At 42.8% G+C, this 15844-nt stretch overlaps 1 protein-coding gene across 2 annotated transcripts in view; it reads left to right on the forward strand.

Annotated features, from left to right (window-relative positions):
• ATG4A (autophagy related 4A cysteine peptidase) overlaps positions 1-15844 on the forward strand; it is a 44585-nt gene that overhangs the window by 3996 nt on the left and 24745 nt on the right. Inside the window, exons 2-5 of one of the 2 annotated variants that reach the window (XM_077478894.1) lie at positions 4229-4342; positions 10414-10485; positions 10852-10950; positions 14843-14944. In XM_077478894.1, the coding sequence (XP_077335020.1) occupies positions 4229-4342; positions 10414-10485; positions 10852-10950; positions 14843-14944 (387 nt within the window). The remainder of the gene's footprint in view (positions 1-4228; positions 4343-10413; positions 10486-10851; positions 10951-14842; positions 14945-15844) is intronic. The other variant, XM_077478901.1, reaches the window with a different exon arrangement.

The following is a 15844-nucleotide window of genomic DNA, read 5'->3' on the forward strand; positions in this document are numbered from 1 at the left end:
TGATAGCTCCGTTCTCAGAGCTCCGTGAGCAGAGAGCTGGTGACTGTCAATCACTACCGTCTGCTCTGCTGTGACCAAGCCCACCAGTAAGCTGTCACCTGTAATGGACCAATCATCTGCAGGAGAGACATTCCCTGCAGCGCATGTATATACTCCCCTTGTATATGTGCGTCTGGAAATGCACACATTAACACACCAGGGACACATGGACTCCATGTAGAAGATCCTCCTGGCAATGAGGAAGATGTGGAATTTTTAGCTTCAGGGTACAGACACCCTTCTGTAATGACACATTTACCTTGTAGCTCACCTAAACACATTTACATAGTGAGTACATGATGTATACACTTAATTAAGATCTGGAACGTAGAAAGTACCTGTAGTAGACGTCTGTGCATGTGTGGGATCTCGTCACTGTGATATGTCACGTTGTTCTTGTTTAGGGAATAGGTAAGCTTCTGTATAGACATTTGTAATGCGAATGACTATCGGGGGGAAAGATCTTTCTACATGATGAATGCCCTGTCACAGATATTTTATGTCATTGCAGAAGCTTCTGTGTATTTCTTCCCAATATATAGTTGAGCATTTCAGAAAAGTGTTTGCTTAGGCCTTAAGACTTCTTTATCCTTTGTTGTTATTATTAGACACTGATTATATAGAAGTCATGTGACCGTGCATTCGTTTCCACCCGAGGAGACAACAAAGTCTGGCTTAGTCTTTGTATCATGCCCATTCAAATTTGCAGTTGGATCAGTCCAAGGCTCATGCAGCAGTTCTGAAGAGGATAGACACATGGATTCTTTGTCAGACTCTGGGTGACATTAGTGCTGTCCTCAGACTCGGAATTTAAACTCGGAATGTTGGGAACAGCTGTACTATGAGTTGATTTTTGGATGTAAGGGGTGTCATCTGGAAGAAACATGTTTACTGCATGGGCTCATTTGGATGTAAGGGGCTTTCCATTGTCTAGAAAAGGTAAACATATGACTTGTAATGAGATTATGGTACAAAGACAATTACCAGTGTGAGAAGGCTTTAATAGAAGAAGCAAGATACCAGTGTGACAAGGCCTTGATGGAAGAAGCAAGATACCAATGTGAGAAGGCCTTGATGGAGGAAGCAGCATACCAGTGTAAGAAGGCTTTGATGAAGGAAGCTAGATACCAGTGTAAGAAGGCTTTGATGAAGGAAGCTAGATACCAGTGTGAGAAGGCCTTGATGGAAGAAGCAAGATACCAATGTGAGAAGGCCTTGATGGAGGAAGCAGCATACCAGTGTAAGAAGGCTTTGATGGAGGAAGCAAGATACCAGTGTGAGAAGGCCTTGATGGAGGAAGCTAGATACCCGTGTGAGAAGGCCTTGATTGAAGAAGCAAGATACCAGTGTGAGAAGGCCTTGATTGAAGAAGTAAGACACGTGTCTGAGAAGGCTTTAACAGGAGCAGCAAGAAACCAGCATGAGAAAACTTTGAAAATGGCCTTTCCTTCACTCATTTTCATAGCTCCCAACTGTCCCTGATTTCGAGGGACTATCCCTAATTTGGAACAGTGCCCCTCTTTTCTCCTCATCTGTCCCTCATATTGGTCTGATCTATATAGTTGTTTATAAAATGCACTTTTTATCTTTCAAAAAGTGTTTCCCAGTGCTAAACCTTTTCATCCAACTTTTAAATTGTTGCTTTTGCAAATTTCAAATGCCAGTTTAAAGGAATAGTACAATAAAAAGCACTTGTTGGTTTGTCTACTGTATTTATCGGCGTATAACACTCACTTTTTCCCCCTTTAAAATCGGGGGAAAGTCGTGGGTGCGTGTTATACACTGATCCCCACTGTCTGTGAGGCTAAAATACTGAGCGCCGCCGAAAAAGACCGAGCAGTCCCGCCCATACTGGGCGGGACTGTGAGCCGAGCCAAGCCGAATACACAGTAGAGTCGGCTCGGTCTTTTTTGGCAGCGCTCGTTCCAGAAACAGCAGGGAGGCGGGACTACGAGCGGAGCCGAGCAGACAGCTTGGTCTTTTTCGGCGGTGCTCGCTCGGTCTGTCTCGGCGGCGGGATATTTAAACATGGGCAAGGCTGCAAACGGCGCTGGGCGAGCTGGAAATGACACTGGCAAGCTGCAAATGACACTCTGCAAGGCTGCAAACAGCGGTGGGGAAGCTACAAATGACACTGATCATTCTGCAATTATGGACAAGGCTGCTGATGCACACTGATAAGGCTGCATTGACAGGCATTTAAATGTAAGTTTTTTTTTTTTTTTTTTTTTTCTTTTTTTTTTTTTTCCCTTAACCACTTTCAGACCGGACCAATTTGCTGGTCAAAGACCAGACCACTTTTTGCGATTCGGCACTGCGTCGCTTTAACTGACAATTGCGCGGTCGTGCGACGTGGCTCCCAAACAAAATTGACGTCCTTTTTTTTCCCACAAATAGAGCTTTCTTTTGGTGGTATTTGATCACCCCTGCGGTTTTTATTTTTTGCGCTATAAACAAAAATAGAGCGACAATTTTGAAAAAAACGCATTATTTTTTTACTTTTTGTTATAATAAATATCCCCCAAAAATATATAAAAAAACATTTTTTCCCTCAGTTTAGGCCGATACGTATTCTTCTACATATTTTTGGTAAAAAAATCGCAATAAACGATTATTGATTGGTTTGTGCAAAAGTTATACCGTTTACAAAATAGGGATAGTTTTATAGCATTTTTATTAATAATAATTATTATTATTATTTTTTTTTTACTAGTAATGGCGGCGATCAGCGATTTTTTTTTTATTGTGACTGCGACATTGTGGGGGACCCATCGGACATTTTTGACACATTTTTGGGACCATTGTCATTTATACAGTAATCACTGCTATATAAATGCAGTGATTCCTGTGTAAATGACACTGGCAGTGAAGGGGTTAACCAGTGGGTGGCAGTGTAGGGGTTAAGTGTTCCTAGGGGTGTGTTACTAACTGTGGGGGGGTTGGGCTTTCATTTAGTGAACACTGATCTCTGCTCCAATCACATGGAGCAGAGATCAGCGTCACTAGTTGCTAGGCAGAATGGAGAAATGGTGTTTACAACGGCACTTCTCCATTCGGCCGCTCGGTGAGACGATCGCGGGGATGCCCACGGCGATCGAGTCCGCGGGTCCCGCGACCGGACTCACGGGGGTCCCGACCAGCACGGGAGCGCACCGCCGGCAGCGTGCTCCCGATGGCAGGGCGGAAAATTTAAAGGGACGTACATGTACGCCCATTTGCCTGCCCGTGCCATTCTGTCGACGTACATCGTCGTGCGCTGGTCGGCAAGTGGTTAAATTTCCCTAAAACTTTTTTCCTTAAAATTCCCTCCTAAACTTGGGGTGCGTGTTATACCCCGATAAATACGGTAATCACTTTTTTTTGTATAATCCTGCATTTAGGGGGCATGATTGGGGGGGGGGGGGTGTCCTATTCCTACATATTTTTGCTAATAGGAATCCCTTGTTCCTATCTCAAAAGGTTGGGAGGCATACCTTTTGTCACCTACCTCTTCTGGGGTAATGAGCACACTTTCGCGTTTTTTCCAGCTGCCATCATCGCAGGGGATCATTGGCTGTGGGAACAGGTACAAATAGCTGCGGCCCATGACAGCCTGTCATTGCACTGTACAGGCTCAGTAGCCACAGCTACCTGCCTGCAACTGTCAAACCCAGCAGCAAGAATCAATAGATTCCCGCCATTGTGATTCGCAGCATGGCAAAATGCTTGTGTAAATGAAGCCCAAATGCTTTTCCATTGCAGGGACTTTTTTTTTTTTTTTTTTTCTCTTTCTAAGATTGACAGGGACACATGTCATCAAGTTTGTAAAATAACAAAAACCATGTCAGATCTGTTCATTTTATAACATTAAATTTGCATAGAAACGAAAACCATATCAGATCACTTCTGTTTAAGAATATTAGTCTTGGCCTCGGATGGTAACTTAGTTATGCAAGACAGAAACGCACAACTTCCACCTATTAGGAAACCTGTCAGTAAACAAAATTCGTTGCTGCAATCACATTTCACTGATGAGTAGAGACAATGAAAAAATGCTCAATACATCTTTTCTAAATTCATTTGTTTAATGTTTTCAGTATACTTTGCATATGTGAATTTGAGTAGACCAACATTTACTTTCCCTGTGACTTTTTGGAAAGACTATATGTTTCTCTGTCTATACTAATTATTATTATTAAATATCCATCAGGTCTTCCAAGTTATGAAAATGAGATCACCCTGTCAGATTATCTGGAACTTGAAGAACTCCCAGATACAGATGAGCCAGTTTACATCCTAGGAAAGCAATATGACATAAAAACAGGTTAGCACTGAAAGGAACTACCGTATACATGGGTGGGTGTATTTAAATGTACTGGATATGTATGTGCAAATCTTTGGAAATCTTCTGTAATAGATTATCTTGGGGAAAAAAATATCAACTCGTATTTATATACAACTGAACAACCCACTTATTTTAGTGAAAGCTCATTCCAGGGTTTGTCATAATTTGTGATCAGTGCCATGTGAAGAAGAAAAAATAAATAAAAAGAAAACGGAAAATTGTATACTCACCTTTTCGTAATTTTCCTTTCCTGACGCATCTTCATGGCAACAAAAACTGGCTTGTGACTCCGCCCCCCCACAACCCGACAGGATTGGTTTAACTATAAATTTGAAGGGGAGACACCACACTGCATTCCCTGTATATATCATCATAAACCAGGTGGGAATCTGTGTGCTGCCATGAAGATGCGTCAGGAAAGGAAAATTACAGAAAGGTGAGTATACAATTTTCCGTTTTGCTGACGCCTTCATGGCAGCACACACTGGGAAATAACTCGCTAGTCGGGTGGGTGCAAGAAAATAATATTTATTCCTTATAATGCAGAAGAATTAGCTCTAACAACGAATCTACCGAAATCTGCCATAGCTAAATGAGCAGAGTCCACTCTATAGTGGGAAATGAAAGCGTGTCTGGGGGACCACGTCGCTGCCCTGCAAATCGTCTCCGGTGAGACTCTGCAATATGCTGCCCAGGAGGTAGCCACTGCCCTGGTCGAGTGAGCCCTACTGTCCTCAGGAATTGCCAGATGTTGACTGTAGTATGCCTTCTTGATGGATTTTACTAACCAGGAGGGAGTAGTACGTGAAGTAGCCGCTTGACCGTGTCTTTCCATGAGGAGTGACCATGAGGGAACCTGTCTTTCTGAAAGGAGTTGTAGGCGCCAGGTAACTAATGATGGTTGTTTTAACATCCAGCAGATGAGGTTCACCTTGATTATTAGTGAAGGATGGGAGGACGATGCCCTGGTTATAATAGAAGGAAGTTGCTACCTTTGGGATGAAGCGGTCTGAAGGTCTCAGAGCCACTCTATCAGGAAAAACACTAAGTAGGGCTCTGATGCCATCAGTGCTTGGATCTCAGATACTCTCATTGCTGATGTAATTGCGATGAGAAAAGATAGTTTCAGAGTTAGATACCACAGTGAGATTGATTCAGATGGAGTAAAAGGAGGATTAGAGAAGGCATCGAGGACTACTGAGAGGTCCCATGATGGGGAAAACTGGTTTCTTGGGAGGTTTGATCCTCAGAAAAGCTCTCAGGAATTGGATTATCAGAGGGTGTAATAGCCATCTGGTGCCTGTTTTGGCAGACAGAGCGGATACTTGTAACTTTAGGGTACTTGAGCTTAAGCCCTTGTCAACTCCTGACTGGAGGAACTCAGAAATTTTGAGGAAGCTCTGAAGAAACACGATTCCATTCCTTCTGCTGGGCCATGGAAAAGAACTTCCGCCAAATTCTTGTATAGGTGGTGTTGGTGGTAATTTTCCTGGCTTGCATCAGGGTGATATTACTTCCTGAGAACAGCCCTGCTCCCTTAACCTAGCCCTTTCAACTTCCAGGCCGTCAAATGCAACTTCTCCGGAGCTGGGTGTAAGAATTGGCCTTGAGATAGCAGATCCGGGGTTATCGCAAGAGAAATTGGAGGCTGAAGGCTGAGCTGCAACAGGGTCGTGAACCACGGTCTTCACTGGCCAAAGCGGAATAACAGCGATGGCTGAAGATCTCCGGAGCCTGGATAGGAACCTCGCAATTAGCGGGGTTGGATGGAATATGTACCCCAACCTGAAGTTCCATGGGTGAATTAGACAGTCTACTCCCTCGGCTGATGCAAACAAAGCTCTTGGCATTCACAGGTGTGACTGCTAAGTCGACTTCTGCCATTCCCCAAGCCTTCGTCAGAAGGGCAAAGGCCTGGAGGCTCAAGGACCGCTCGTTGTTTCGAGTGTCTCAACTCAGATAGTCGGCTAACATGTTCTGTGGCGCCGGGACATATACTGCCCTTAAGTCTGTTAGGTGTGCCTGTGCCCATTCCAAGATAGGACGGACTTCCTCCATCAGCGTGTGACTCCTGGTACCTCCCTGCTTCTGGATATAGGACACTATCACTTTGTTGTCCATCCGGATAAGCACATTCATCCCCCTCTAGGACTGGTGCAAATGCCATGAGAGCCTGGAAGGCTGTCCTGAGTTCTAGTATATTCGATACTGCACCCTGAGCCTAGAAATGCCATCGGCCCTGAGCTGCTTGATCTCGAAAGTGGGATCCCCAACCGCTCTGACAGGCAGCTGAAGTGACTATTTTGGAGTCTGGTGGAACTATCGGCATGTATCCTCTGAGATTGCTCGTGTGTGTCCACCACCATACCGATTGCTTCACCGTCCTGGAGATGGGAATGGTCTGATGCATCCATGCTCCATCCCACTGCTCTAGAAAGGAGTTCTGCAGGACTCTCATGTGCCATTGTGACCACTGTACCATGGGTATGGTTGCGGACATGGACCCTAGCACACTCAAACAGGCTCTGGCTGGTAGATGCCTTGTTGACAACAATTTCCACATCTTCTGTAATAGGGGCTGAACTTTCTCTTGAGGGAGTTGTACCCTGTTCAATTTGGTATTCAGATCTGCTCCCAGAAATACCATATTTTGTGTGGGTTGCAAACTGCTCTTCTTCCAATTGACTAGCCATCCAAAGTCTTGGAGAGTCGTGAGTAGAATTCTCAGATGACAGAGCAGCGTCTCCCGATTCTCTGCTAAAAGTAGGATATCGTCCAGATAATGGTGAATTTGTGGTCCCAAAGGTAGCAGGACCTTGGTGAATGTCCTGGGGGCCAAAGAGATGCTGAATGGGAGGTACTGAAATTGGAAGTGACATTGGTTGATAGCGAATCGGAGAAACTTTTGAAAGGTGGGATGAATTGGGATATGTAGATAGGCATCTGACAAATCTACTGATAGCATCCAGTCGCCCAGGTTCACTGCCAAAAGTATGGACTGGAAGATTTCCATCTTGAAAGCCTCTATTTTGATGTTCTTGCTGAGGTTTTTCAAATTTAATACAGGCCGTAAGTCTCCTGTCTTCTTTTTTACCAAAAACAAGGGGGGTAGAATCCCCTCCCCTTTTGACATGATGGAACTTCTAAGATTGCTCTTTTTTGCTTCAATTCTGCTACATATTTTATTAGTAATTTCCTTTTGTTTAGCAAGGATGGCAGCCTGGTTGGTTGGAAGTGATTTCCTGGGAGTCTGCCCATAAACTTCCATTTGTGTCCAAATTTGATTGTGGATAGTGTACATAGATCCTTTTACATGATTCGACCAGATCTGTACAAAGTTTTTGAGCCTCGCGCCCACCTGTGCAGGTGGGCAGGCGATTTCTCAAAAGGACTTCCGCTGCTTCCCTCTGGGGTAGACTTGGACTTCTGCATCCTCAGGAAGGAGGGCCTTGCATTTTTCCAGTCCTTTCTAAATTCCCTACCGGGAACGGTAGGATTTAGATTCCCTGTATTTATCAGGAAGGTTACATCTGTAGGATGGCCCCTTCTGGACCTTATGGGTCTCCAGTCAGAGGGAATCGATCCTGACCTGGCGGAGTCTAATTTAGCCCCGAACAGGTTTGAGCCACCGTAATGGGATTCTGCATCAATTTGTTTTGGATGCAGTATCAGCCATCCATGGCTTAAGCCATAAGGCCCTTCTTGCTGTGACTGAGGGTAGCAATACTCTAGCTGAAGATCTTATAATATTGACTGAGGGTTCCGCTACAAAGTCGTCTGCCAGTTTAATTTCCTGAAGAGAGTAGATTATCTTTCCTAATTCAATGCTGTCTTGAATGTCTTTCTCTATCTTGGTTGTCCATCCTGAGATGGCTTTAGCAATTGCCGCCGCGGTAATCACTGGCCTGCAATCGCCTCTGGCCGGGGAATATGCTTTCTTCAATTCTATATCCATTTTCCGGTCGAGAACGTCCCGAAAGAGACAGAGTCCTCCTATTGGCAGAGTGACATGCCGGGCAAGACTCATCAAGGAGGAGTCGACGACAGGAGCATTAATCAATGATTTGACTTTTGACTCTTTTAAGGGGTACATTTTTGCCAGTCTGTTGGTAAGACTGGACCGCTTATCAGATCTTTCCCATTCGTCTTTTATTAGATCTTCCAGTTCACCTATAAAAGGGAAGAATTCTGCATTTCTTTTTTAAATTTGGGAAATATTTTCAAACCTTTTGTGGTTTCTCTTCATCTTCTTCCCAGCCGATCGCTTCCTTAACTGATTTTGCAAAAGGCTCAACTAGGGAAAAATCGAACCCTGCAGACATCTGCTGATCTTCATCTCCAGAGGAGGATTCTGACGCTTGGGTGTGATGGAAGTCTGCCGATGATGTGCTGGGAGCAGGTCTATCCATTAGCGGTGCTGTTGTCTCCAGTATGGATTTCTGCACCGATTCTCTTATGAGCTCTGTAGCCATCCTTGCGTCTGATTCCTTTTCTTTTGTCGCTTCATTGAAACATGAACGGCAGGCTAGTTTATCTGGCAAGGCCGGTGCGCCGCATACCCAGCCAGGCGTTGGCTGCAGGACGGGTTTTGCGGCTCTGGTGGTGTGATGAAAGTGACCGCCTGCGGTGTGACCGACTATGACTGGAGCAGCTGTGGTATGAGTGGCTGTGGCGTAAGCTGCTATCTCTTTGGTGGCGAGAGGAAAATCTTGAGCGTCTTCTGCGGGACCTCCTGCTTGAAGCATGACTTGATCTTCTCCCATGCCTAGAAATTGCGGCTCTTGACCTGGTAGGGCTACCAAAAACGCAGCGTTTAGTGGTCTGGCTCTCCTTCCTTTTTTTTTTTTCTTCTTCAATACTTACCTATGATTCACCTAAATACAAAGTAAAATGTAAGTTACCTATCATTGCTCATCTCTGTGCCACATAAATCCTTCTAAAGGCACCCTTATACACAATCATAAAAGTGGGGAAAAAAATACAGCTTTCAAAGTGATCATATGATAATCTGATCGTACTTTTTCTGAAATTATCCGATGGGACAAACTCTCAAAATTTTCTCGTACGTTGCCAGATTGTAAGATTTTCGTTTAATCAGTATGTTTTTTTTTTTGTTTGTTTTGTTTTTTTTGTATAAGAATTTTCGCACTTTAGCAAGCTCTTCTTTTTTAAAAGGGAGATAGGCATGCAGCAAAGATTTGTCGTTTACTTATACTCACAACTTTGATTTAATATTCTACTAATGATAAATAAGGGTAGAACTGTTAGGTTGTGCTGTGAAAACCTGCTTATGGAATACTTCTCTTTGTTGATATTGATTTTATCCTCAGCACATGTTGTCTTCCATTTTACATCTGTTTACATCTCTCTGAGGTCTGATTCCAGAATGGTTTTCATTATGGTTTTCATTATAAGTAGTACAGTTTACACATCTGTTTTAAAATGAATCAGGACTCTCTATAGTATAAAGTGCAGTGTTTTTTGCCAGGACTGCCATAGGGATGGGTGTGAATGAATGCATCACTTAAAATGCAACTGAACTCTCTGAATACACATTAACTGATTTTAATCCTTAGTCTGTTAGCCATAGCTAATGGATAGTAAGATATATTATACTTGGTTTAAACTTTTTTTTTTTTTGTACACTTCAGTTGGTTTCTGGCGCAGGCCAAAATCACGTCAAATCTCAGAAATCTTCATGAGCATTTTTTCCTTTCATCTGGAGGAGAGGTTTTCTCAGCTAAGCACGCCCTCTTGCCTGCACACCTGAGCTAAAGGCAGATGGATTTCAGATGCTATGTGCATCATCTGCCTTTATTAAATATGGCTGTGGCTAGAAATGCTGGGGATGATTTCTTAAAACAAAACCTGGAGAAATGAATGGATGGATGAGTTTGCTTTGAATATGAAAAATGAATTAAATAGCATTTTAAGTTTGTGGTCCTTAGATACAGTTTAGTTGATTTTGTATGGTGTGATTTACAGTTCTTTGCGTTTAATGGCTGTAAATGTTAATGCTGTTTAATGGCTGTTTTTTTTTCCATTTTCAGAGAAGAGTGAATTGCTTTTAGATGTTACTTCCAGGCTGTGGTTTACGTACAGAAAGAAATTTTCTCCAATTGGTAAGTTTTGCATTTTGCATTACTTCTTAGTTCTACCCAACTCAAAAGGGTAACTCAATCCAAAACCTATTTTAAGTTATGCTTAGAATAGGAAATGGTTGGGCCCCCTATTCTGATCGTATACTCATGTTAGCGGAACCTAATTAGTCCCCACTCTGGAGTTTGCGTATTCCTGTTCTGTGAGTGTGGTGAAGGTGTACAGTGTTAGTTCACTTTGTTTTTTTCCTAAAAGGGTGAACTAACCCATTAAAAAATTGCTTATTTTCAAAGTGTAGTTACATAAATCTTTGTGACCCCCAACAAACTACTGCTGTATATATACTGTAGCGTATAATGGTAATATATTCTCACTTTATATAACACCAGGTGGAACAGGCCCATCCTCTGATGCCGGCTGGGGTTGTATGTTGAGATGTGGACAGATGATGCTAGCTCAAGCCTTAATTTGCCAGCATCTAGGCAGGGGTAAGTACCACAAAAAAACAAAACTATACCTTGTAATATGGGAACAAAGTGGCTCCTTGATAATATACCATAAGTAAATTATTCTACCATTAGTTCCCTGCTTCATTAAAGGGGCTGTAAACACTTTTTTGTTCACCTTTTAAAGTGGAAGTAAACCCTCCTATTGTTTTCAGTCAACGAAGCTGCCATCTTGGCCTCTAATAATTCTTCAACTGCCATAATGCCGCAAATGTGTTCAGTTATGACACCCACCATTGGATGGTTTGAAAGTTTGGTTGAGAGCACAACCAATGTGAAAGTTAGCATTTCCAGCATGCCAGGAATGTAAGTGTTTTTTGAAATTGGGTTTCCTCCCGCTTTAATGCATCCTATGCATTAAGGTGAAAAAACGTATGACATTGACTGGCCCCCTAGCCCCCCCCCCCTTTTACTCTGACCCCCTTTGATCCCTAGGCGGTTCTCGGCTCTTGATTGGATAGATTGATAGCAGTGCAGCTATTGGCTCCCGCTGCTGTCAATCAAATCCAATGATTGTGGGCAGAATCCCACATTCTACGTCTATGCTGGGCGAGGGAGCGCGCCCACTAGGTAACCTCTGAGGAGAGCGCTTCTCCTAGGGGGTTAGACGATACGAGGAGAAGTTGATAGCACCGCCTGGGGACCCCAGAAGAGGAGGAACGTATGACATGTTTGTTATTTAAAAAAACAAACAAAAAAAAAACAAAGCTTTTCAATCACATTAACTGGCAACTTCCACAGTGTGATAACACATTCCCTTACTTAAACCGTCTGTTTAATGACTTGTTTAACCAATTGCCGTCCAACGGCTGTGATATGATGGCCAGGTGGCGCGGCTCTCGTTCTGGGAGGTCACTTGACGGCCTCCCATTTAAACAGGGAATGCACGCGATTGTGCGCAGGCATCTTTGTTCCTTCTGTGGCGTCGTGTCACGGAGACACCGCTCACCACCGAGGGGGGAGAACAGCCATTAGGCATGGCTGTTTACCACGTGACCAATCACAGGTGGTACTGCCCCACTTTGCACGGTGCATGCGCGCAATCAAGAGCGAGCTGCGCGTGCACATAGGTGGCGGCGTGTTCCCGGGACTGCTTGTCACCGACGGTGGTAAACAGCCATTGGCCGCCGGCTGTTTACCACGTGATCGGCTGTGATCCTTTCACAGCCGATCACTACATGTCAACAAACCGCAGTAACAAGACGTTACCGGGTTCTTCTCCTCACACAACGATCGCGTGTGAGAAGGAGTTTGCGGTAACATCTTGTTACCCGAGTACCTGTCACCAGGTCATCAGAGTACCCGGGTACCTGTCACAGTCCATCAGAGTACCCGAGTACCTGTCACGGTCCATCAGAGTACCTGATTAGCTGTCGGTCCACCTGAGTACTCCATTCTGCCTCATAGATTATACGGTGGGGTGTTTGCTTTCCGAAATGGGGTAATTTTGTGGGCAATTCCATTGTCCTGGTGCTCCAGGGCCTTCAAATGTCTAATAGGTTGAGAAATGAGATGTGTCATTTATGCTCCTAGAACTCCTGAAAGTGCCACGTCAATGTTGGGCCTTTGCATGTGGTCGGGCTGTGTAAAAGTCTCACACATGTGGTATCGCCATACTCAGAAACAGTATCAGAATGTATTTTGGGGTTTAACTTGTTGTATGCATATGCTGTGTGTGAGCAATAACCTGATAATATGACAATTTTTGTAAAAAATAAATAAATAAATATATATATATATAAATCTTTATTTTGCAAAGGATTGTGGGAAAACATTACCATGCTACTTACTTAATACCTTGGAATGTCTACTTTCTAAAAAGGGGTCATTTGGGGGGTATTTGTACTTTCCTGACTTGTTAGTATCTCAAGAAATGAGACTCACCTGATGTACTGAAGGCCTGATCAGATGTGATCAATTTTCAGTGATTGGCACCATAGTTTGTAGACTCTATAACTTTCACAAAGACCAAATAATATATACTAATGTGGGTTATTTTTACCAAAGATATGTAGCAGTACAAATTTTGGCCAAAATTTATGAAGAAAAATTACTAATTAACAAAATTTTATGACAGAAACAAAGAAAAACATTTTTTTTTCACAAAATTGACGGGCTTTTTTATTTATAGCACAAAAAAAAAAAAAAAAAAAACACTAGTGAGTAAATACCACCAAAAGAAATCTCAATTTGTGTGGGGAAAAAGGGACACACGTTTCATATGGGTACAGTGTTGCTTGAGTAATTGTCATTCAAACTGTAATAGCACTGAAAGCTAAAAATTGGTCTGGGCAGGAAGGGGGTGTAAGTGCCCTGTATTGAGGTGGTTAAAGTACTCAGACTATGCCTCCATGAAACTTGCATTACTCATCTAGGACCAGCAACATTCTAGTTTACAGCAGCAATAATTTGTTCCCATTATAGATGGGAACCAAAACGAAATCAATGTTCCAGACAAACGTCCTGAACGTAGTCCCGTCATAACGAAATAACGCCATCACGTTCTGAACGATCGGATTTTACGACAACTTTGTCCGACCGTGTGTATGCAACACAAGTTTCGGACAAAATCCGACAGATTTTGTTGTCGGAATGTCCGATCGTGTGTACAAGGGCTTACAGAACAGGACCTGTGTCCTGGTCAGTCCACTATCTGAATACAACTGCATGCGAGACACTCGACCCACTGAGCAAAGGGACTGTTGAAAGTGGTGCTCTCTCTGTTTAGTAACGTGCCAGTCAGATAAAAGATTAGATAGGTGGTTTCTATATATTGTGGAAATCCCCCCTCCCCCCCCCCCCCCCCCCCAGTAATTTCATTGTCATGGGTATATGGACTTTTTACAGTCCAGATGCTAATTTTTCACATGCACCAATCCAAAACTCCTCATAGTGCTAAGGTGTTAAAAAAAAAAAAAAAAAAAAAAAACTTCCTAAGCCCCATACTTGCTAAAGAGACCATAGAAACCATACTGTCAGTAGACATGACATTAAAATTATAAATAAACAAAAACGCTGTATAAGATTAAACTGTGTAGAAGCAAGATTGACTTACTAAAGCTGGAGAGAGCAACTGTATCTGCAGCTGTGCATGGTAACCAATCAGCTTCTAGCTTTAGCTTGTTCATTTTAGCTTTGACAATAAAACTTGGAATCTGATTGGTTTCTTTACAAAGCTGCACAAGATTTTGCACTCTCTCCAGTTTTAGTAAATTAACCCCGATGTTTCAGAAAATAATAAACAAGCTGTCATTCATCTAAAGCTAGCCACATACTATCAAGGTTTATTTTAAGCTGACCATACACTATACAGTATGTACAGTATGTGAATGTACAATCTCCTTTAAATCTATCAACAACCACAGTATATAATACAAAAGCCTGTGCAATGAATAAAGAGCTATGTATCCATGTCTAGCTACTATGTAGTACGTAGCAGCTTCCTATGCCTCTCTACAGGTTTGACAGGTGCCGGTTAATGAAACAGCAGGGACCTGAATAGACCACTGATGGCTCCACCGTTTTCCACACATAGAGCTTCTCCGCTCAACTGCCAGCACTGAGACTATGAGCCTGAATTCAGAACTGAGCTAACGAGCATTTTGGCTTCTTTCAATGTAAGAGCCACTGACAGAAGAGAAGGTTATCAGTTTTCAGTACAGTAATGATATATGAAGTGTAGCTAGGCTGGGCCTAACTACCCTGAAATATAGATGCAGCTCAAGAATCAAAGGCAGCTTACATCCGGAGCAAGTCACACAGGTGTTTTTGCGATTTTATATTATTTCATTGCTAAAAAGCCGCAACTCCCAGACTTTAACTTTTTTGTTATATGCATTAAGGATCTTAACATTTTGTTTTTAATCCATTCCAGAATGGCAATGGGAGAAACATAAAAAACAGCCAGAAGAATATAACCAGATCCTGCAGTGTTTTTTAGACAGAAAAAATAGCTGTTACTCCATTCACCAGATGGGTAAGAGCAGTTCTATGAATGGGACCTGATTTTAATATTGATCAACTTAAATGCAGCATCATAGTTTATACAAAATGCACTTTTGGCACTGTGATCGTCAAATGTTTAGTAAGACGAACATTATTATAAACCTTAAGTGAACTTTTATGTAACTAATCTTGTTTCTATGTATAATTTGTAATTATTTTGAGGCATGAGCGCAGCCATATTTGCTTAATAAATATATAGTTTCCGATCCCTGCTATGCAGTTCTGTGAGTTGGTTCAGTGAACCGTCTTCAATCATTTCCTTTTTTGTGTCAGAACGACTCTGTTCTTTAATGGCACATGTTCTCCAATCGATGTTGTATGAGTTGTCAGTACATTTCATGCTTGGTAACTGTTATAAGAAAGGACAGATCTCCTATTCCCTTGACAGGATTATCTGTCTGCAGCCACAGGTCATTTACACATGTAAACAAATAAAGCTGGGTATACATGGTTAGTTCTTTTCGTTCAGCTGGTGGGCTGATCAAAAAAAACAAAAACATAGGGATTCCCCCATCTACGCAAGAGAGGTCAATGGAGGAATCCTTCCCACTGAGACAAAGAGGTTGATTTACTAAAGAGAAATATATTGTGCGCTGCAAGTGCAGTTGCGCTAGATCTGAGGGGAAGCTCTGAAATGAGGGGAAGCGCTGCTGATTTCTATCATCCAGTCATGTCATGTCAGTCATGTTGGGCGGCACAGTGGTGTAGTGGTTATCACTCTCACCTAGCAGTAAAAAGGGTCACTGGTTCAAATCCCAACCATGTCACCACCTGCCTGGAGTTTGCATGTTTTCCCTGTGCCTGCGTGGGTTTCCTCCGGGTACTCCGGTTTCCTCCCACACTCCAAAGACATGCAGGTAGGTTAATTGGC

The sequence above is a fragment of the Lithobates pipiens genome, unplaced genomic scaffold (genome assembly GCF_037356315.1).
Source record: "Lithobates pipiens isolate NorthernLeopardFrog02 unplaced genomic scaffold, aLitPip1_a1.2 Scaffold_1, whole genome shotgun sequence".
NCBI classification, from domain to species: Eukaryota; Metazoa; Chordata; class Amphibia; order Anura; family Ranidae; genus Lithobates; species Lithobates pipiens.